Below are 23,178 nucleotides of genomic sequence, written 5' to 3'. Positions count from 1 at the left end.
CAAGAACCAAATGGCTAAAGAGGGGACGTCCATCTCCTGTTCTGGCCTGCAGCTTGTTCTCCCCATTCAATCTGAAGCCCTCACTCCATTTGACATGTGTTGTATAGCACGTGGGATTAACTTTGGCATTAGCTTTGAGTCATATTTGTTATATGAATAATAGTTAATTAGTGAATAGAATAAATGGTAGCAATGAAAGTCGTTAAAATACCATTTTGACACTGAATCAAACACATTTTTTACAATCAGCGAAAGATGTAAAAATATATAAAGTTAAGTGACTTTGACTCTCTTTAAGAGGAGATTACCTTTACCACCTGCACTGGCATGCTTCTGGTTAGCCACATTCATTTGAAAGCCTTAATTCTTGAGTTGCTCAAATAAATGTGCAGTGCACAGTGGTGCAGTTGAGAATGAATGTGCTGCTGCCTCACTATGTAATCTTCAATCAGTGAACGTACGCATTCCGAGACTGAAATAGTGGCTGCTCGTCAAATTTATATTGTCCATTTCACGCCAGCATCTGTGGAATATGATTTTTTATTTTTAAGCGTTTTGGTAGCGTTAGCCATAACCATGTGTCCCAGACAATTGATTTACCAAATGTTGTGTTAGTCATCCCCCGGGCCGCCCCCACCCCTCTCTCTATCCCATCATCCATCTCACAGCCCTCCAGCGTTGGCCGTAAACGAGGTGTATAAAAGCCCATAGTCATCCTCATAAACGCAGCTAACTGTCTCATACCTCTGCTCCGTCCTGGCGGTCGCACCCCCACCCAGGGCGATTGATTATCTCCGACCTGCTGCCCAGACTAGGAGGGAATACAGCCAAGACGTCCTGATGGAGGAAGACTCTCTCTCTCTCTCTCTCTCTGGCTCGTATCCGTTTTTTTATTTGTCTCCCGTCTTTTCTCTCTCGGGGCCGCCAGCGGAAACGAGTCTGCGAGGCGAGTGGGGCGAGTGCACTTGTCCCCCTTTATCTCTCGCTCAGGAAGGAGCCGACCTCACAGGGCCGTGAAGCCAATAGCAGAGGGAAGCTGAATGGTGTGTGTGCAATTTATGAGGGAGCACACTAGTGATGTCCCAGCCTCCGCCACCACACACTGCCATCCGCACTTTACAGTGCTCTTTATGAGAGGAGGCCAGTGTACACACACACACCTACAGGACAGATATATACTCGCCCACATCCACACACACACACACACACACACACACACACACACACACACACACACACACACACATACATACATAAACACACACACCACAGATACTTAAACACACATGGCATAAATTCTCTCTCTCTCTCTCTCTCTCTTACTCACACACACACACACACACAAAACCACAGACCTTTGCGTTTCATCCTCTTCTTTTGATTTGCTTCCACTCGTTCATTCTTTCCTTCACTTCAAGTCTGGCTCCCCTCATCCTCCTGTGGCTGCAGGCCAAGTGGAAAAAATCGGATGTCAGTTTTTTTTTCCTTCGTTTTTTTATTTTTTATCTTCCTCCTCTCTGGTTTTTGTGGTCCCATAACATCCCAGACAGCAGTGGAGTCTGGAGCGGCCCTGGTGCCTAGGCCCACGGCTCTGGGCCAAATCAGGGCCTGCACCGCGCCGGAGCGCAGCGGTGAGCAGTGAGCCACGGGTCTGTCCTGGGAAAACACTTAGGAGGTGGTTAGTGTTATTATTATGATTATGGCTGCAGGAAGGGAACACTGGGACCCAGGCAAGGAGCGCAATAACAACGTTAACAAAGCGTGACGTGGCAAAACACTGTTGAGCAAAGCACGTAATGGCACACATGATACTCTGAACACACACACACACACACACACACACACACACACACACACACACACACACACACACACACAAAGACACACTATCTCTCTCTCTCTCTCTCTGACACACACATCTGGTGAGTTATGTGGTTCTGACCCGTTCTTTGATAGCATGCATGTGGGGTGGAGGATGGTGGGTGGATGTTCCATGCAGGCTAGCAGAGATTCTCTGCTTTGAAGAGCGTGTCGCCCCCCCTCCATCTCCAAAGGGAGCTAATCTGTGCAGATTGTGTATTTTGATGGCTAATGCGATGAAGGTGTGTCTGTACCCACAGCTAGCCTAGTCTGCACCCCTCCCTCCCCACAGCCTCATCACAAAAGAACAACTTTGACAGGTTACATTAACTGTGGGACATTTGAATCAGGTGTGTGTGTGTGTGTGTGTGTCTAAGGAATGACTCAGAATCTGAAGTCTGAACCTACAAGCTATTGCTGATTCTGTATTTTAGTCTCCTGAAATGCTTGTAATGATTCATCAGTTTACAAAGTTCTTTTTTTTATATCCAGAGTTTATATTCGTGATGTTTGTAATTAAGGTTTTGGCCGAGAAAGAAGGTTGTAAATATTCTGTGAGCATTTTGCTCTTAGCCTTTTTACCTGTTATCTCCAGAGGAAATCTTATTTCCACTGATGAAGGCAACCATTTGAAGTATGCAACATTTAATTAAAGGCTATAAAACACAGAACAAGCCTTCTGCTTAACCACCTGTGAAATTATACCACACCACACGACTACCGGTGCTGATTTTTTTTGCCTTTCTTTCTTTCTTTCTTTCTTTCTTTCTTTCTTTCTTTCTTTTTCTTTTTTCTTTCTTTCTTTCTTTCTTTCTTTCTTTCTTTCTTTCTTTCTTTCTTTCTTTCTTTCTTTCTTTCTTTCTTTCTTTCTTTCTTTTCTTTCTTTCTTTCTTTCATTTCTTTCTTTCTTTTCAGGCGTTTTCCATGAAGCACCAGACTCTGGAGGAGGAGAGGGGGGAGTTTTAAGCCGAACAGCAGAAAGAATGCACAGCCAAGAGGTAGGTGTCCACAATCCCCTAATTACTCATCTTCTTCATCCCCTCCTTCCTTCTTTTTTCTCCCCTTGTTCTTTTCTCCTCCACATCTGCTGAAGATTTACATTGGGCTTCCCGCTCAAGCGGGTAGAATGGCATGTTCCACCAAAGCGTGGCTTGTTCGAATGCTTGGGCAGATCATTCTGGCCTTTTAATGTGGAGAGGATGTTGGCTTTTTGTTCTGTTTTTGTGTGTGTGTGTGTGTCTAAGGAATGACTCAGAATCTGAAGTCTGAACCTACAAGCTATTGCTGATTCTGTATTTTAGTCTCTTGAAATGCTTGTAATGATTCATCAGTTTACAAAGTTCTTTTTTTTATATCCAGAGTTTATATTGGTGATGTTTGTAATTAAGGTTTTGGCGAAAAAGAAGGTTGTAAATATTCTGTGAGCATTTTGCTCTTAGCCTTTTACCTATTATCTCAGAGGAAATCTTATTTCCACTGATGAAGGCAACCATTTGAAGTATGCAACATTTAATTAAAGGCTATAAAACACAGAACAAGCCTTCTGCTTAACCACCTGTGAAATTATACCACACCACACGACTACCGGTGCTGATTTTTTTTGCCTTTCTTTTTTCTTTCTTTCTTTCTTTCTTTCTTTCTTTCTTTCTTTCTTTCTTTCTTTCTTTCTTTCTTTCTTTCTTTCTTTCTTTCTTTCTTTCTTTCTTTCTTTCTTTCTTTCTTTCTTTCTTTCTTTCTTTCTTTCTTTCAGAGGAAGCGTTTTCCATGAAGCACCAGACTCTGGAGAAGGAGAGGGAGTTTTTAAGCGAACAGCAGAAAGAATGCACAGCCAAGAGGTAGGTGTCCACAATCCCCTAATTACTCATCTTCTTCATCCTCCTTCCTTCTTTTTTCTCCCTTGTTCTTTTCTCACTCCACATCTGCTGAAGATTTACATTGGGCTTCCCGCTCAAGCGGGTAGAATGGCATGTTCCACCAAAGCGTGGCTTGTTCCGAATGCTTGGGCAGATCATTCTGGCCTTTTACGTGGAGAGGATGTTGGCTTTTGTTCTGTTTTTGTGTATGTGTGTGTTTTTTCAGTCCCGTGGAGGGTTTACAGAGTGTGTGTGTGTGTGTGTGTGTGTGTGTGTGTGTGTGTGTGAATCGGGGTAGTAGGGGCAGGCGAATGTGAGAGTAAGCAGATTGTGTGAAAGCATGTCTGACTTGTTTACCTTGGTCATGGGGTAGGGTGTGTGTGAGTGAGTGAGTGTGTGTGTGTGGGTGTGTGTTTGGGTGGATACAGCTCCCCGCTTGCGTGTGCCAGCCTCTGACACGCTGCTTGTTTGTATGAAGCCCACCTGTGATCCGGCAGTCATTCCAAACAGTAATCAAAGCAAAACAGACCACAGACAGACCATCTCTCCTCGACTGGCAAACCCTCAGTAAACACTCCTATTGTTTTCGATGGATAGGCATCCTTGCAAAAAACCCTAAAGACCACATTCCCCATTCCAACCCCAACCTCAACCTAAAGAAGTATTGTCTTACCAAAATATATGTTGGGCCATTAGGGGGCTTTGAAGTATGTTTTCCAAAGGCGGCCAGTCAGCCTGATAATGTAGCTGAACCGCCGCAAACGTCTGCTGAGCAACACAGTAGAGTCAGGGTCAGGGTTTGACCTTATTGGCCCGGAGTGGTCAGGGCGGAATCCCATTGGCCCAGAGTGGTCAGGGCAGAATCCCATTGGGCCACAGTGGCCAGGATGGAATCCCATTGGCCCGGAGTGGTCAGAACGGAAATCCATCAGCTCAGAGCGGTCAGGACTGAATCCTATTGGCCCAGAGAGGTCAAGGCGGAATCCCTGCGCCACCCAGGCAGAGATAGGAGCCAGATGAGAGATGAGGACATGTAGATGAAAGCCACGGAATGGACCTGCTGAATCACATCCACACACACACACACACACACACAGACACACACACACAGACAGACACACACACACAGACAGACACACACACACAGACAGACACACACACACAGACATACACACTCACTCAGACACACATGCACACACAGGCCTCGCAGGCCTTTTCATGTGTGTCTAATGACTGGCCATTATCCTTTGCTCTCTATGTGTTGATATAAGTGTCTGGATTTCACAGTGTGTCATCTTACACATACAAACACACACAGTGCAGTGCAAACACCCATAACCACACACACACACACACACACACACACACACACACACACACTTAAACGGAAACATATGAGACACACACTCATATCTTGTGTGTGTGTGTGTGTGTGTGTGAGAGACTCAGATCTCCATATTTTCCCCACTAAGTCACCCCAGTAGCTATTGGGCAGGGATGTGAAATGTGAAGAGCAAACATTTGTTCACTCTCCTCACCCTGGCCCTCTGTCTCACAGGTCAGTCCCCCCCCCAAACCCCAACATTATCACTACCACTACCCCTACACACTCTCTCACACACACACACACACACACTTACACGCATTCCACTGGGACAACACAGCACGCTGGAATTGACACATATGTTGTAATCTGAGGCTGATTGTCCCCTGTGCATTGGGTGAGGTGTGTGTGTGTGTGTGTGTGTGTGTGTGTGTGTGTGTGTGTGTGTGTGTGTGTGTGTGTGTGTGTGTGTGTGTGTGTGCGTGCGTGCGTGTGGGGTTTAGGGGGACGATGATGAGGTGCCCTGTAATTGAACAGTTATGATAATTGAGTTGCTCTTACAATTACCAGAGCGCCGTTCTCTGAGCTGCCGGCCCATTAGCGCAGCCCTCTGGTCCTGGCCAACACAAACACGCAGCCGGCCCCGGAGTGATAAACCTCATCACCAAACGCTCCACTTCTCCCCACTCTTTGGCAGCGCTTCCAACCCTCTCAGCTCCGTGCTTTCTCTCTCTCTCTCTCTCTCTCTCTCTCTCTCAAATGCTCTGTGCACTGTCCTGCCTGTGGTGTCAGAGCCTGTTCGATGACCACTTATTGAGATTTTCCTGCTCTTCAGTAAATTAAATGATGAATTGTAGTCATGTTTTTGTTCGATGTGTTGTCATATATTTCCCACAATACTTGCTGGTTTTTCTGTAGTTTAATGTTGATTTTTACGACTCTTTGTCGTGTTCTGTCTCCACTGGTGTCAGAGCTAATGTGTTTGTGTGGGGCTGTGGTAACTCATGGCCTTCTATATGTCCCACCCCCAGAGAATTGTTCCTGAAGTCCAATGCACAGCTGACCTTCCGATGTCGGCAACTCCTGTCTGAGCTCTCCTACATTTACCCCATTGAAGTGGTGAGGAGCGAATTTTAAGCTTTACACACACACACACACTCTCACACACTCTCACACACCAGTACCTCTCACATGACCCTGAACCTCTGCACCCCTCTTGTTGTAAATGTGCTACACACACACACACACACACACAGACAGACAGAGACACACACACACTCTTACACCTCTGCAAATTGGTGCCTTATTAGTGGGAAGTGTGACTTGCAGCTGTAAGGTTAGAAAGCTGGGCAGTCAGAGCCGTCTGATTGGACTAACAGCTCCTCATTTCCTCCTGCCCTCTCTACCGCTCAGCACTGAGCTCACCATTGGCCACCACCGCCGTCTCTCCACCACACCCCACCGCACCACACCACACAACTCCGCACCACACTACTCCATCCCCACCCACAACATGCCTGTCAAATAGCTGGCCCTCCATCTGCAAATGAGTACAGTTTATCAGTTGTTAGAAATAAAAATAAATACACTTTTTAAATGAACACAGCTAAGATCTGGTATTCGTTCCCACATGAAAAATTACGCTAAAAGGATTCCTAGTGCAACAGAAGGCCCTTTTCCTGCATGGTACACCAAAGTTGCATAGAGACACCATTCTTCCTATAACCAGTCACTGTCACTGTAGATTCTAAATGTAATTTCACGTAATTTCACTAATTTAATGTACTTGTTATGTTTTCTTGACTTTTTTTTTGCGTGCTAAGCTTAATGACGTGTTGATTTAACTTCTTTCTTTCTCATCTCGTAGAACAATCAGTCGGACTATGTCATATGTGGGGTCAAGCTGCCGAACTCCGAGGACTTTCAAGGTAACGCGCCCCTCTGGTGCCCTCATTGTGAACGCTGTAGCTAACACTGTTAACCTGATTGCCTTACACCGTCATCAGGACACACAAGGACGAGTGTTTGAGGCTTGTTTCCCAGCCAGCGGTCAAAGGGCTTGTTGTTTACCGTTGCAAATGGTTTCTGTGCGGCTCTGGTGAGGTGGTCTGGTTTCTTATTTGAATAGGCAGTGTTTGACATTTAGATACCATCTCATATTTGGTTGCAATTATGGTTTACGGAAGGTGTTCCAAGTGTGAAGTAATGTTGTCTAGCTGGGGAAAACTGGTTCCGTCTCATATCTTTCAGTGGACTCAGACTACGGCTATAAACTCTGGCACGCTCAGTATTGTGAGGGCTCAGTAGTGTTGGTATTTGCTTACGGTTTTATTTCATATTCAAAAAATATGAATTGTTCTTGGCATCATAAGGGAGTAGATCCGATAACTCTCACAAACACACACATAGTCATACACAAACACACAGTCGCACACACACACACACACACACACACACACACACACACACACACACACACACACACACACACACACACAAACCCTCCCCTCTTTTCTAGGCCGCAGCAGGGACTCTCCCTATAGGAATGTGACTATCACTTCCTTTTCTTCCTCTTCAGTGGAAAGCGTGGTGAGCCCCTCTACCCTCCCCTCCTCTCCTCTCTCCTCCCCTCCTCTCCTCTCTCCTCCCCTCCTCTCTTCACCTCCTCTTTCCTTCTCTTTCCCCTCCCCTCCTCTTCTCCACCCAACCCTACCCTCCTCTTCATTTCTACTCTTCCCTCCTCTCTCTTTCTCCCCTCCCCTCCTTCTACACCCTCTCTATCCTATCTGCCTCGCCTCTTCTCTTCTCTTCTCTTCTCTTCTCTGTCTTTCTTTCGTCGTTCTCTACCTCTCCTCAACTCTCTTCTCCATTCCCCCTCCTATCCTTGTCTCATCTCTACGCCACACCACCCTCCTCTCCTCTTCTCCATTACTTCATTGCGTGTTGTGTGGCGTTAGCGGCGTCGTCGCGGCGTCGCGTGTGTCTTGCGTCGTGTGTTGATGCGTCGTGTGTGTGTCTTGGCGCATGTGTGTGTGTGTGTGCGCGTGTGTGTGTGATGAGTTTTAAGTGCAGGCAGTAGTGTATTTCCGCCTGTGTTTCCCACATGATTGACAGGCATCAGGTTCAGTGGCCTGCTGTGGACCCACACACACGGGAAGGTGAAGGTGTGTTGCCATATACCCGCCATCTGTGTGCGAGTTGGTGGAAACGACGTCGGCTTGCAATTGTGCACACAGCATTTGTGTGTGTGTGTGTGTGTGTGTGTGTGTGTGTGTGTGTGTGTGTGAGGGGAGTGGAGAAGGGAATCAGTTTGATGGGTTGGCGTCAGGGGGTTGTAATGGATTGCAAGAGAAGGGTTATATTGCGGATCACGCTGTTTATCTCAGTTCCTGGTGTGTGTGTATGTGTGTGTCTGAAGTAACCGAGTTGTGGAAAATCTGATTTGGCTCTCACAAGCAGGGAAGCAGGACTTCAAAAGCGGTAAAAGGAGGGGGGGGGACATAAATGAAATCCAGATTTATTTTTTCCTCTTTTATTATTTTCTTTTGCTATCCAAACGGCACTCCATCATCCTCATCGTCTACTACCAGTACTACACCTACGGTACCTCTGACACTCCTGCCTGCCTGCTCCACCCGCATGGCTCTCCACTAAAAACACATTGTGTGTCTGTGTGTGTCTGTGTGTGTCTGTCTGTGTGTGTGTCTGTGTGTGTCTGTGTGTGTCTGTGTGTGTACGTGTGTGCACGTGTGTGCTGATTTGGGTTCTAGATAATAAAGGCCCAGTATGGGCCTGGTAGCCAGTGCTGTGTGTGTGTGTGTGTGTGTGTGTGCGCGTGCGCGTGTGTGGCATGCTGCCTCATATACTCTATCCCCCTCTATTCTCACCCTGTAGGCACCCTCCCACTGCAGGAACTTGTCTCTCGTCTCATCTCAAACCTTATTGTTTTCTTCTTTGTTTGCGGTGTCAGTTCCAAATGTCACAAAATAGCGATATGTTTCTCCAGTGGCAGCACCAATGCAAGGTTGAGTCGACAGTTGAATTTTGCTAAAGTTATCTTTAAATAGCTTCATGGCATAATTACTTGATTTATGAAGATACCAGCACCACTGTTTATTTCGTTAAAGCCTATATTGCAGTGGACATTTAATGTTTTCAGTCGGTGAAGAAAATGTTAACTCTGTAAGCGAGTTCTTCCCTGAAACCGGTACTGAGGGGGTCCTACACAGGCAGATGAAATACACACACAAAGATGCAGGTCACCCTAAAACAGCCCACTAGTTCCTGCAGTGGACAGGCTCCTTACATCGTTCCCACCCTGATCCCCAACTCCCTTACCCCCGATGTGGCTGGTTTCCGTGGTGACGGCTGTGGTCCACCTGTTGGCCGCTTCGGTTTCCCCGCCCCCCTGCTCCCGCCCAGACACAGTGAGAACACGCAGCAAGATGCCCGACAGTGTGTGTGTGTGTGTGTGTGTGTGTGGGGGGTCTCGGGACTGACTGAGATGGAGCATGGCCTGTGTGTGTGTGCGCCTGTGCCTGTGGGAGCTGTGGGAGATTGGATGTTTTTGTGACTCTGGAACTCTGGGGCATATGTGTATTTGCTCTCAAGAGGTGCACTGACTTACGATGCTTGGAGACTGTGTGTGTGTGTGTGTTTGGGTTGATTGTGTGGTTGGGTTGATATCTGGGAGGTGTGTGTGTGTGTGTACTGAAGAGGTGTTCAGAGCCAACCTGGGCATGAGCAGGCCAGCTACCGCGGTATGTGAGTGCCTGTTCACCCACTCCTGTCTGGCCTCCTCTCAGTCTCACCCTCAGCCCTGACTGATCTCACATCAGTAGATACACTGATGGACAGACGGATGGATAGATGTGCTTAGAGATTTGTGTGAAAAGCCGCCTGGTATTTAACACTTCTCTTCCATTTATCCATCGTATTGGTGTTTGTGAGGATCACTGTGATAGGGGATGGTCACGGGTAAACAAAAGGAGAAGGAGTCATAACTGCATGCAGACGGCATCAGGAGAGATACCATTTCATAGGCTATAAGTTGCATGCATGTGTTTTTAACACTTAAAGATGTAATACCTTGGATGTTTTTAGTGAATGATGTAAGTAGTAGTTTCTATAATCTAGGCTGCAATCTAGTGTATGTGTGTCTGTGCGTGTCTGTGCATGTCTGTGTGTGTGTGTGTGTGTGTGCGCGTGTGTGCGTGTGTGTCGTGAGGAAAACATAATAGTGCAGGAGAGATAATGGTATTTAATTTGGTTGTTCCGTTATCTTGAGTCCTCTCAGACGATGATGATGAAGAGAAAGTGGGAAAGTATCGGAGGTGAGAGAACTAGTCTCTCACGATTACACCCTTGTTACATCCTTATTACCTCTTCCCACTGACTTCAAATGGCTATCACGCAGAGGGGAAAATCATTAAAAAGAATAGCATTTCTTTCTCACTCGACGGACCGACTGCAAGCCTCTCCTTTGATCTCTGATGCGGTTGCCTAGCTACCGAGAGATGTTTTCTGTAAATGTTCTCTCTTTCGTGCTGCTGCATTCTGCTCCAGGGCTTCGACATTTTACTTGGCAAATTTTTATAGGCCTATTGGTGTCAGTAAATGCTCTGTCATTACTGGGTAAAAGCAGACCTGCCGTGTAATGGTGTGTGGTTAAATTGTTAACACTAACATCAGCAGCTCATGCAATTCAGGAGATACCGTACCTGGTGGTTTCAGGTGTAAATCTGGACCCAAAGCAAACAGAGCATTGGGATTTTTCCAGATGGCTAAGATTCAATGAATGTTCAGTGAATGTTAAAACATCCAAGCTAACATGCTTGCGGTTTTGCATGAAATACGTGAAAGAGGAGCCCTTAAATATTATTCCTTTTTTTTCACTGTCAAAATGTACATGGGCTTACTGACTCCCTGCCAACCTCATAAATCAGATTGCTTATGTAAAAAAGGTCCTGAACCGGATTTTGTGTCTCTTTCCATCTGTGTGTGTGTCTGTATGTGTGTGTGTGTGTGTGTGTGTGTGTGTGTTTGGTGTCGTGCAGCAAAGGATGATGGGAGTGTGGCCGTCGCCCTGGGTTACACGGCGCACCTGGTGCTCATGGTGTCCTGCTTCCTCCAGATCCCCCTCAGGTACCCGCTGATCCACAAGGGCTCACGCTCGTCCATCCGCGACACCATCACCGACAAGCTGACCGAGAAGGAGCGAGAGTAAGTGTTCCGCGCAAGCACACAGCCTCACCCTCAGTCTCATACCTGCTGTTTGGTAGAGCCACATCAAGATCAACCTTTGCCTTTCTCTTAAAATGGGGCCTAGGCAAAGTCTAGGTGGGGACTGTATGCTTTGTGGTCTTGGAGAGCTGTTTTTTCTTAACAAAAAGAATTGAATGTACGAACACACACACACACATATACATTATACACACACACACACACACACACATTCGCATACACACATGTGGCAAATTTGTTCCTAATCAGTAGTGCATTAAAATCTCTGCTGTCTGACGTTAACCACTGAACTGATGAGAGAATATGTGTTTGGTGTATTTATGTGTGTGAGTGTGTGAGTGTGTGTGGGTGCCATATGTTTGCCCAGTTGTATGCATGCCATGTGTGTGCCAATCTTGGGTGGTGTATGTGTGCTTACGCGCTTCTGTGAGTGTGTGAGTGTGAGTGTGAGTGTGAGTGTGAGTGTGAGTGTGAGTGTGAGTGTGAGTGTGTGTGTGTGTGTGTACGTGTGTGTGTGTGTGTGTGAGTGTGTACGTACATACGTATACGCATGTGTGTGTGCGCGCGTGTATAAGTGTGTGTGTGTAACACACTGTTTCCCACCGCTGGCCCGTGGGTCCAGGGAGCCGTGGCCAGGTCAGGGCTGGCGGAGGGGCTCCTGGAGAATTAACCGGCTCTCAGGACTCAACGGGGACTCTCCTTTCATGTGCCGTTTGCTCTCGCTGTCCGCCGCTTTCATCCTCCTCTCCTCTCATCCTCTTACGGGAGATTTACGGCCCGTGCTTTTTACATGGAAAATAAATAATCCGTCTATAAAGGCCCCGGCAGCTCTGTGCCCGGCCCACTGGTATGTGGAGAGGAGACTCATCACCCCACTACTGCTTCTTGAGTGTGCGCGTTGCTAAAAAGGCCCTGCGGATTTGGAATGACCAGATGGAGTGTGTGATAAAGGAAGAGGTTATATATAGCCACTCAGTGTATCACATTTGAGTAAAACCTTCTCATCCTGAAACATTGTAGAATCCTGTGAAACAAGACAGTTAAGAATCTTCACTGTGAAAGTTCAGAAGGCCTTTGCAGGCCTTCCTGGTGTTTACCACAGTCAATAGTGTGTGGCGTGGGCTGTTTTTGTTGTTCACGTGTCTGTAGCTGGAATGGTGCCAGACAATCATCGAGTTCCTGTTGCTCCTCAGTGTCTTGGCCTTTAAATTAGAGGCATGTTCTCGACACGTGGTGGGCATTTAGGGTGAGGGTGTGGAGTGTCCCTGTAGCAGGAAGAAAGGAGAAAAATAACCCTGCGATTTGCAGTTATTTGTGATGTTTAGATGGCATCGTTGCCATGGAAACCAGGCTTGGTTGTGCACGCCTTGCCAGAGGTCCAGCCTTGAGGGGTCTGCAATACCGGTATGTGAATGCCAACACATGTGGGCATGGCAATTACAACGCCGGCTACTAGTGTCAAGATTACTGTTTTACACTGTTTGGGTGCCGTAACCATGCATGAGCCATAAAAGGGGTATGGTTGCCCTATAGTAATTATGTGTATGAGGCTTCCATGTTCAAAGATGGGCTTCATTATTAGAGTGCATTCCGTGCGTACCACAGGAGAAAAGCTTTCATCAGAATCCAAAATGGTAATAAATAATAAGTCCCTCATAATTACACAGAAGCAGGTACCAATAAGACAAATCAGCACATTTCACTCCTTTTTTCCCCTAAGAGCCAGAGTTGTGCTTTCACTGCTGATTCAGACAGGAGGAAGGTGATGGGGGAGCAAATGAAAGTTTTGGATCAGACATGACTGGGATGAGGGGTGGGGGGGTGAGGGGGCAGATCGGGGAGAAAGAAAAACATCAGGATTGCCACATCGTGCTGTCCTGGCCATGTTGACTCTCTGGCTGCAGAAGAAGCACATCTGTCTCTCCTCACATGCTCGGCTGCTAATGAGAGGTACAAATACAGCTTTCATGTTTACCAATGAGGAGGCAAACGACAGCATTGCAGTAGAGTGAGCACATGTTTGCTTTTCACGCCTCGCTAGGTATTGTGAATGAATTGCTCATCTTTGGCTTAGAAATCAACCGACTCGAACTTTCTATGCGAAGCTTGTGTTTAATTGAGGGAGTCACATGAGTTGTTCTGTGGTATGCTGGGTCGTATTGATGCGTGACGTCACAAAACATCTGCAGCATTCCTGCACTCTGGAGCGGAGCTACGCTGCGCTATCTCTTGCCGTAAATCCACTTAAGTAATTAAGTGCAGACACACACACACACACACACACAAAAAAAGGCCATTCATTTTCACAACCCACCCAGCCATGAGCACGGCGCCTCTCCGTGGTGCTTAGGTTCACCCTTGCCAGCTTATTTATCATGTACAACACATGTTCTGTTGTGGCTTAAAGGAAAACTCCGGCCATTTTTCACATAGATCTCTGTTTCTCGAGGTCACCGAGTATTGTTGGTACAAAATAAAAACAGTACTACCTAGCTTGAATTGCTGGCTCCTCTAGCTGTTGGCTGCAGCAATTCGAGCTAGGTAGCACCGATTGTTTTCGTTTTTTTTATTTTTTTATACTGACAGTAGTCAGTGACTTCGAGAAACCGAGATCTATATGAAAAATGGCCGGAGTTCCCTTTTAAAGGTTCAGCCTGTCAGAGTCTCACAAAAAGTTGGTCTTAACAGTCAATTAAAGATGCCTCTCACTTCCTAAGCAGCGGGTCAATTGGCTGGAAAAGTGCATGGTTCATTTCGAGCTCTTTTCCATTTACAAATCTAGGACTACAGTAAGTATAAGCACCCAAGTTTTTTTTGAGTGCATACAGAACAGGTATATGACTGTGAGGAGCAATTTGCTGAGAAGTGCTTAGGATTATAATCACAGTAATCACCTTTTAATGTGATTGATTGACACTTTGCCTCTTGTCGACCTCCTGAGTGATCTTCTCCTCCTGCGTACCAGGATAACCCCTGGCTGGGTCACCCTGCTGGGCCTCCACCACTCTGTCATTAAGCCACACACTTAATTCACACCTCCCATACTGCAGACGTGTGTGTGTGTGTGTGTGGGAGGGGGGTCCCTTAAAAATAAGCATGTTTCTTAAGTGGGTGAGGAGTGCGCTCTCTACCTGACCGACTGCGTGGTCACTCACCCCCTCCCTCGCCTTCAAAGTGTGTGTGAGGACTCTGGTCTGTGGCTGCTGTCTCTGTGTCAGATACATAGAGCCGTGTGTGTGTGTGTGTGTGTGTGTGCGCGTGCTCATGGCACATGTGCTGCGTCTCACAACCACCCAATGAGTTTGCACACCAAAAATGATTAAACTGTCCGAAAGAGGGCACCTAATGTAGACAAGTGAGGTGTCGGCAGATTTGTTCAGCGAGGAGGTGGGGTGGTTGGGGAGACAGCAGTGAGGAGGTGGCGATCCTGGAGTGATTTATCTTTGCCCCAGCCTCACGCGAGTCACCAGTTCCAGCCGATACAGCAGTGTGGCCGATACGAGGGGTTAAAACAACTGCAAGGATGCCTTGAGAGATTCATTCTTATCATCGTGCCTCCAACTTATGGTTTCCATTCATACAATTTCTCATGTGTTGTATAAACATGTGACATTTCTCTTTTTTTTCCTGCACATCCATCATGATTCATCCTTCATTAAAATATGTTTTTGTAACTTTGCTACTCTGCAGGCTTAAGATTGTTTTAGACAGAAGATACACAGAAGGCATAGGAACATTGCCAAGCAATTTTTGGTTTAACTGTACAGTCAGGAATAGCGCTATGGCTGGCCTATAAAGATCACAGTTTTACACACCCAAAGAAGCTACTCACTGCACCCTTTAAAAATGTCCGGTGTCTTTTGTGTTTGTTTTATATGTGTGTGTGTTTTTTCTGCAGCTCTGTCTGCTAGCACACCTGCCTGAGTGTTCAGTGTGAAATCCCCCTCAAGCCGTTGCCAGCCTCGTAAAACTACCAGTTGAATCTCAACTTTTCTACCGTTTCAAGGGCTTCTGTCTCCTGGACTCCCCTGTCCCTTTCTCTCTCTCTCTCTCTCTTCTCTCTCTCTCTCTCTCTCTCCCTCCCTCCATTTCTCTCTTCCTCTCTCTTTCTCTCCCCATCACTGCTTAAAGGAGTTTCGGCTGCCTGCTGTAATAGATTTACCATGTCCTTTTTTAAGCTCACTCTTAATTGATGTCTAGCGCTCCAATATTCTGTGGAACGTCCGCCAGCCGTATAAATTGTGCGTGTGCGAGCGGGAGAGAGAGTTCCGGAGGGAGGCGAGCAGAGAAAGGAGTGGAAACGAGAGACCGCGAGTCAGAAGGGGAATTTCATGGCTCACACTCTGTTGATCGGCTGCCTTTGTGGAGCGGGCCAGCAAGTGCATTGCCTGTTACTGGACCGGACCTGGCTGTCAGGGAACAACTCCCCCAGTCTCCAAACTCCCAATACACACAAGTGTCACACACACACACACGCGCGCACGCGCGCACACTCACACTTACATATCATGCGCACCCCTCTTTTACACACACACACGCACACACGCGCACACACACACACACACACACACACACATTCACATACAGTATCATACATACCCCTGTCACATACGTACACACTCGCATATCACACACACACACACACACACACACACACACACACACCTAGGAGGTGTCATCTAGGTGGAAACAATGGCAGCTGGAATGTGGCAGGCAGACACGCAGGTTTAGAGGGAAATGGGTGTCTGTCTGAGGTTAAAGAAACTCTCCCCCAACAGACGGAAGTCTCTCTCACTCTCACTCTCTCTTATGAGGCGCCCATGAAGAGAACTGACTTTAATGACTGACACACACACACACACACACACACACACACACACACACACACACACACAGACACATGTTAATACAGCAGACACCTTTGCAGACACCCCAAATTCTCCACCAGACACGCAAAGACCCACACAAACCAAACCATAGTGAAGAATAAATGCATTGTGTGATTGTGTGTTGCATGCCTGTGTGTGTGTGTGTGTGTGTGTGTGTTGTATATATGTGTGTGTGCGTGCATGTGTGAATGCATCTGTGCTCCTATGTGTGTGTATATTTGTGTGTGTGTGTGTATGCATCTGTGCCTGTGTGTGTGTGTGTGTTTGTATATGTGTGTGTGCGTGCATGTGTGAATGCATCTGTGCTCCTATGTGTGTGTATATTTGTGTGTGTGTGTGTGTGTATGCATCTGTGCCTGTGTTTGTGTGTGTGTGTGTGTGTGTGTGTGTGTGTGTGTGTGTGTTAAAAGAAAGGGGTTGAGAGTGGGACACCGGGCGGGGGGAGATGTGATCCAGATGTCCTCTGGGTGATGGAGTCCAGAGACCAACCTGTTAAAATCAGCCTCGGCCTCTCCTCTCATTCAGACGCTTTATTGGAAGAAGTATTATAGGCAATCCAGTATATATTTTTTTTCTGATTGGCTTTGTGACAGACGGGAAAAAAAAACAGTAAGTAGGGATTGACATATTAATCCACCGACTGGAGCTTTTTTACAGGGCCGCTTGAGTAGGGGTGTGTGTGTGTGTGAGTGAGAGCGACACAGAGCATGAGGCCTCCCAAGTACCAAGAGGAAGGGGGCAGTTGTTACGGCGCTTTAGAGGGGTTTCACGTCCCTTAACATGGACCATGTGCCATTCCTCTCTTTCTTTTTTCTCTGTCTTTCCATCCCCACTTTTTTACTCTCCCACACTCTCTCTCTCTGTCTCTCTCTTCTTTGCTTGTCCACAATCTCCCTTACTCTCTCCCTTTTCTCTCTCTTTTCCTCTCTGTCGTTCTATCCCGTCGTTCTTTCCTCCACAGACTCCCTCCCTTAACTCCCCCACACCCCCCTAGTGTGTGTTTGAATGGGGTGCACAGTTTGCTTGCTTGCTTAAGGTTCATACTACAGGCTTTAGAGGGTGGGATCAAGAGCTATGAGCTGCTGGCTGATGTGACACAGACAGAAGGCACACACACACACACACACACACACACACACACACACACACACAAACACTCTTTCTCTCTTTCTCTTTCTCACACACACACACACACACACATGCACATACACACTCAGACACACAAACACTCTTTCTCTCTTTCTCTTTCACTCACACACACACACACACATACACATACACACACACAGAGGCATGCTCTACTGAAAGCTCACAGATGGACAGCGTACAGACAGTCCAGTCAAAAGACCTCTCTCTTTCTCACACACACACACACACACACACACACACACACACACACACACACACACACACACACACACAATCTCACACACGGTTTTATGGGGAGGTTTCCCTGCAGGACAATGGAAATAGCTTTCAGGCTCCTTTGACTTAGCCCTCAGGGGACAGTGGAATAGGTCCTGACACTGCCTTTGGAAAGGATCAGTAAACGAGCCTCTCGGCCATTCTAGAAGGTGTTAATTGATGATGTCATGTTCTCCTGACCCCTCTCGACAGGTTTTTTACATTTTTCGTGCAAGCTCTGCTTCATGGTATCACTTTAAAAGCTCTACAAAGGTGCAAGTGTCTGTCTTTGTCTGTATGTTTTGTCTTTGAAGTAAATGTTTCAGGCCTGACCCTTTTGAAATCTCTCGCCAAAAGATATGTGCGCCTCTTTTTCCTGAGCAAAAATGGCCGCCAGGCAGGCTGCAATGAACTCTGGGATAGTGAAGCAGCTGGGTGGTCAGCGCGGACCCTGCAGGCAGCTCCACCAGGCTGCTGAAAGTCTTCCCGGTGACTGGCTGACCTCGCACCGTGTACACACAGCCGGAGTGTTCCGCACATGGCCCTCAGCAGACTGTTTACACATGCTAATTAATACCCCAAATTTGCAAAACAATGTCATCCTAAATCTTTCCCATTCCTCTTGTGAGCAAACTCACGCACACCCACACACACATGCTCTGCTCTCGCTCACTTGCGCACTCACACACTCGTTCACTCACTCTCTCTCTCTCTCTCTTTCTGTCTCCTGCGCTCTCTCACACACCGTTTTAACAGTCACTTAAACTACTCTTTCCTGGACCCAAAGGCAAAGAAAAAAAAGTCCCAGAAGTTTAGAGCTGCTTTAATGTGTAGTTCTGAAGCAGTTTGCACTCATAAATCATAGCGGCTGCTTCATAAGGGGAAGGAGAGGAGGGAAAAAAAATAAAAAACACCTGCCTGGCAACTGTCATGGCTAATGGTAGCATGTGCTTTATAAATCAGACGCAGGCTGTAATTTCTAATATCAGAGAAATTATTATACTCAGCATCTGTCAGAGAAACGCTGTTTTATAGACCCCCCACCACCCCACATACTCATTCCACTTAGGTCCATTCCATTACTGTAATGTCACAAGGGTTTTTTGTTTTTTTTGACCAAGAAACTGGTGAGTCACGTGGGGGTCAAGCATTCTCTCAATATCAACCGACTCTGAGACGGCTCTGGCCCACGCTCAGTGCGTAACCGCCAGATTTGCGCCAAATTCGTTCCGGAGTCTGCTGCTACCTGTCATCCCCATTTTCTTTTTTCTTTTCTTTTCTCTCTTTTTTTTTTTTAAAAAATATAATAAATAATCTCTTTAGAATATCCACGGTTGGCTTGTCCCCAGCTCGGCGTTCCTGTTGAGACTTTTAATTAAAAGCAGAAGTGCGGAGCGACGCTGCACAGGATGTGAGCGAGGGGCCTCTCTCTCTCTCTCCAGCCACTCGCTCACTTGCTCCGTTCTCCTTTATTTATTGCCGTGCATCTAAACTTCCTCCCAGATGCCGTCTGCAAAGGCTCCATTAAATGGTGACAGAGATGGAGGTTGACGGCCGTGGGCTGACTCTTGCTAACAGCGCTAGGCAGATGTAGTTAGGCTCACAGACAGTTGTTTTCTTGTGTAGAGAAACTGCACGGCGTGACTTGGTAATGGTGAGAAAATTGTTGTGCTAATTAGCGCCATTTCCGATTTGACGATCGTTGGTGTGTCTCATGCAGTTAGACAGAGTGGCTTCAGTGTGTTGCCAGAGCAGAACAGCAGAACTGGGCCATTTCTGGTGTGGGTCCGGGTCCGCTCACCTCCAGAATCCTTCATTTGGAATTCGACTGCCATGCCGAACGCCTTGTGAACACAGTGTTCAGTGGTCTGTGTCCTGAAACAGCCAAGAACCATCCCACCCACATCTACATGAGCTACCTGATGGTGGAAGCAGCCATGTAACCAACGTCCAGTTTGTCATGGGCAACACAAGGAGGAGCTGGTTTTAAACATTGATGGTACTGGTTACAGGAAAACTGCTATACCAGCTCAACGCTCTGCTTGGAAAAGTGTTAATTCTTTCCAGTCCTGAAACTAAACCGAACCTCATGTTCCACACTATTTTTGTAGAGTTCAAAGGTTATCCCCAAAGGCTAAGTCATTGTCTGTTACTGTGAACGCTCTCTAACACCACTAAGACAAAGCACCTCACTTTATGTCCGCAACAAAGACCAAGACTTGGAGTTGCCTGCTTGTATGTTGGCTCACAAATGCATTGCCGTGTCATAAATCTAGTCCCTCCCTCCCTCCCTGTCGAGGGGGTTCGAGGGGAGGTGAGGGGATCTGCTCATAAAAGCCTCAGTCCCCCTCTGTGGCCCTTTAGTCGCCTGGACCCCTGGAGCTCTCCCGTCGATAGAGAGAGAAGAGAGGACAGCCGCAACGAGGCCCCCACGTTTAAACATAAGGGTCATAGCAAAGGAAAAAGGGATTCTATTTAAAAGAAAAAACAATCTCCAAAACCATTCCTCTTTCTTCTTGTCTCTGACATTTTTTTTTTTTTTAAGCTGTGGCCCCTACTATCATATTTTACAGTGGGACAGAGCTGGGTAAATCCCTGGAGGCCTGATGAGCCTGATCTCTCTGTGTAAATATCCTGCCTCATAAAAGACCAGTCTTCTTACAAGCAGCCAATGTCTTTGCTTTTAACAACCTGTGGAAAGTCCAACAAACACACACCTCTACACACACACACACACACACACACACACACACACACACACACACACACACACACACACACACCACACACACACACACACAACCACACACACACATAACCACACACACACATCCAAACGCACCCTATTATAAATTACCCACCTGTACACACGCACTGCGCCAAATTGACGTTCTTGGCATGGAGGCGTCGTCATCGAGGGAGGTGGGAGGGAGTGATTGTCTGTGTGGAGTGAGTTGAGGTGTGGTGAAAGAGAGGAGAGTAGCCTGTGCCGTCTCTTTCAGTCGCCTATCATCTGTCTTCCACAAGGCCTAATGGGGAAAGAAGATGCTGATATCGTTTAAGGGATTTTGTGGTCATGGGTTGGAGTCGTATGTTTTTTGGACATGCATCCAAGGGAGTGGAGAGACCCCGTTGATAAATTTCACATGTAGATACATTCAAACGTGCACACGTGAGGGATTCAAGCACTCCTGTTGAAGGAGTAGGAACATGGATGGATGCTTTGATCTGGCCAGGACCTTACCATTTCAAATAACATCATTAGAAGCTATAGTAATGAATACTGCATGAGGCAGTGATAAAACAGTACATGATCTTGCCCAAGTAACATTAACAATTTCTTATAGAAAATAAACACTATCTTCACGATGTTATTGCCTTTGCCATGGTTTCAGGTGTGTTTGTTTTTCTGTGTATGGCCTGACTGGTCATAGGCTCTCTTACTTTCTTACGCAAGCACAGACACACTCACACGCAGCAATTATATCCTGGCAGTAGTGTTAATGATGATGACAACAAGTGGTTCTTCAGTCTTCGGCCCCAGCTGCATTTGGAGACAGTGTTTTGCTTAAAGTCTTCTGTCTCTTGAGGAATAGTGAAAATAGAACAATAACCTTCATGGTCACCGACATTAAGGCATATGACAGAATGGACGTGGAATTCAGAGTCATTTCAGAGTCGTTACTGACTATTGCGCTGTGTTATTCAGCTGAGCATGAACATGGGGTGCAATGGCCAAACATGGGCTATACACGCCCCTGCCTCGGCCTTTTGGCAGCCGTTCAGAAACACGAACCACGGAGCTTACAGATGTAAATGCGATCTCGTTCAGGTTTTTCTTATACTGGCTACTGAGTCCTAACTATTACTGTTTTAGCAGATTATTATTTTAACCTGCTGAAAATCACTTGAGGACCGAGTGTAAGTACTTAACGATTAATCAGTCATGTTCCCGTCTAATGAAGCGTGTAAATTTACGCGCCCTCATCTCGCCGAGGCCCCATCAGTCAGAAGACCTGAGCTCAGGTTGATGATGTCAGGACGGGATGTCCGTCTGTGTGAACACCATTAGTGCGGGTCAGGCTAGTCAAGTTTTTCTTTCCAGTGATTTTACTCAGATGTCGCGTCGACCATGACACCATGGAACAGAGAGTCACTGAAGTGTTTGAAGAGTTTTCAGAGGCTCCCTGACTCACCTCTCCTCCCCGCTTACACACAGACACATACATGTAGGCAGACACACACACACACACACACTCACACACACACACACACACACACTGCTGCTGAGGCCCCTGGTTGCTGGGGGTCACGGTGGTAGGATGGGGGCCCTGCCTCTGTTCACCGGATTAGCCACAGCACCGGGGGGCATGCACACACGTCGGCCTTTCACAGGGATTAGGGTGGAAGAAGCTTCCGGAAGATCACTCACACATCACACCTCGGGGTAATGAGGCCTAGCCTGCCTGCCTGCTGCTGGGGCCCGCCATGGCCGTATGGAGCTCATTCACTTCAGTTCAGTTCAGTTTCGGGGCGACACGCATGGATGAGGCCTGCTGTTTTTTTTTCCCCTCTTGCAACAGCATTGCAGCATGAAAAGTATTTAATAAGCTCTGCGGTCCATGTTCTCAATGAAGTGCATAGCGCATTAGGCCTCAACTATACACAGCTATGTAATAATAACATGTGACAGATACATTAAGTGGTCTATTGAGTGCTAACCACGCACAAGGTCATCATTTGTATATTCTGTGGATGAAAACAACCAAATAGCTTCGTGTTCTACAATAGCCACTAACCAGAATGAGGAAGTTACCTGTCTCAGGTAAAATGTAGATTATTTTGAGATTCATTGAAAGCATATGGGAAATGAAAGATATGAGGGCATCTCTAAACGATCCACAATCCCCCCTCCATTTTGATCTCTTAAGACATAAACATATTTTCACAGTCTGCAAGTTGAGCGTTCCCTTGTGAAGACTATTTTGAAGCTTTGAACTTGCTTTTTTTGACTTAAATTTGATTGATGGCATTTTAAAACAAATGAAAGCATCTGTCATGGCTGATGGGATACAAAATGCTCCAAAACATCTGCAGATGTGTAATGCATCGTAAACCGGCTTCCCGTGGATGCACAACTAAATTTGAGCACTCCGAGTGCTGTCGTTACACATTGCAATGGACTTGACAGGGGGGGGGTTCATAAAATCCTCCCCAAGTCTTCTGAAGCAGGATATAAAATCTCAAACGCAGTCGAGCTCATGCTTTCCTCATGAAGTTTTTGCATCTTATTTCCACTAAGTCACTCTGAGCAAAGTCCCAGTTTTTTTTTCTTTTCTTTTTTTTTTACGAAAAGATGGGGCCTGTTGCTAAGCTGCAAGGCCTCTGTGTATCGTTGACTCTGTTGGAGTTTACTGTTTACCTCTGTTTTGCCAATATCGTCTACTCCATTGCTCCGTGTTCATTTGAGCTTTTCTGCTTTGTTCTGTGACAGGTTCCCACTGTACCCCAGAGGAGAACGCTTTCAGTTTGAATATGGTGTCTACCTTCTCAACAAAAACATTGCCCAGGTAAGCGATTCAACACTATTTATAAAGTCCACCAC

General features: G+C 46.6%; 1 protein-coding gene across 1 annotated transcript in view; it reads left to right on the top strand.

Moving 5' to 3' along the window:
- uvrag (UV radiation resistance associated gene) overlaps positions 1 to 23,178 on the top strand; it is an 85,542-nt gene that overhangs the window by 23,667 nt on the left and 38,697 nt on the right. Inside the window, exons 8-12 of the mRNA XM_048234452.1 lie at positions 3,611 to 3,695; positions 6,069 to 6,156; positions 6,905 to 6,965; positions 11,094 to 11,259; positions 23,068 to 23,143. Of these exons, the coding sequence (XP_048090409.1) occupies positions 3,611 to 3,695; positions 6,069 to 6,156; positions 6,905 to 6,965; positions 11,094 to 11,259; positions 23,068 to 23,143 (476 nt within the window). The remainder of the gene's footprint in view (positions 1 to 3,610; positions 3,696 to 6,068; positions 6,157 to 6,904; positions 6,966 to 11,093; positions 11,260 to 23,067; positions 23,144 to 23,178) is intronic.

Source organism: Alosa alosa, chromosome 2 (assembly GCF_017589495.1).
Source record: "Alosa alosa isolate M-15738 ecotype Scorff River chromosome 2, AALO_Geno_1.1, whole genome shotgun sequence".
Lineage (NCBI taxonomy): Eukaryota > Metazoa > Chordata > Actinopteri > Clupeiformes > Clupeidae > Alosa > Alosa alosa.
This window is presented reverse-complemented; position numbering and strand designations above follow the sequence as displayed.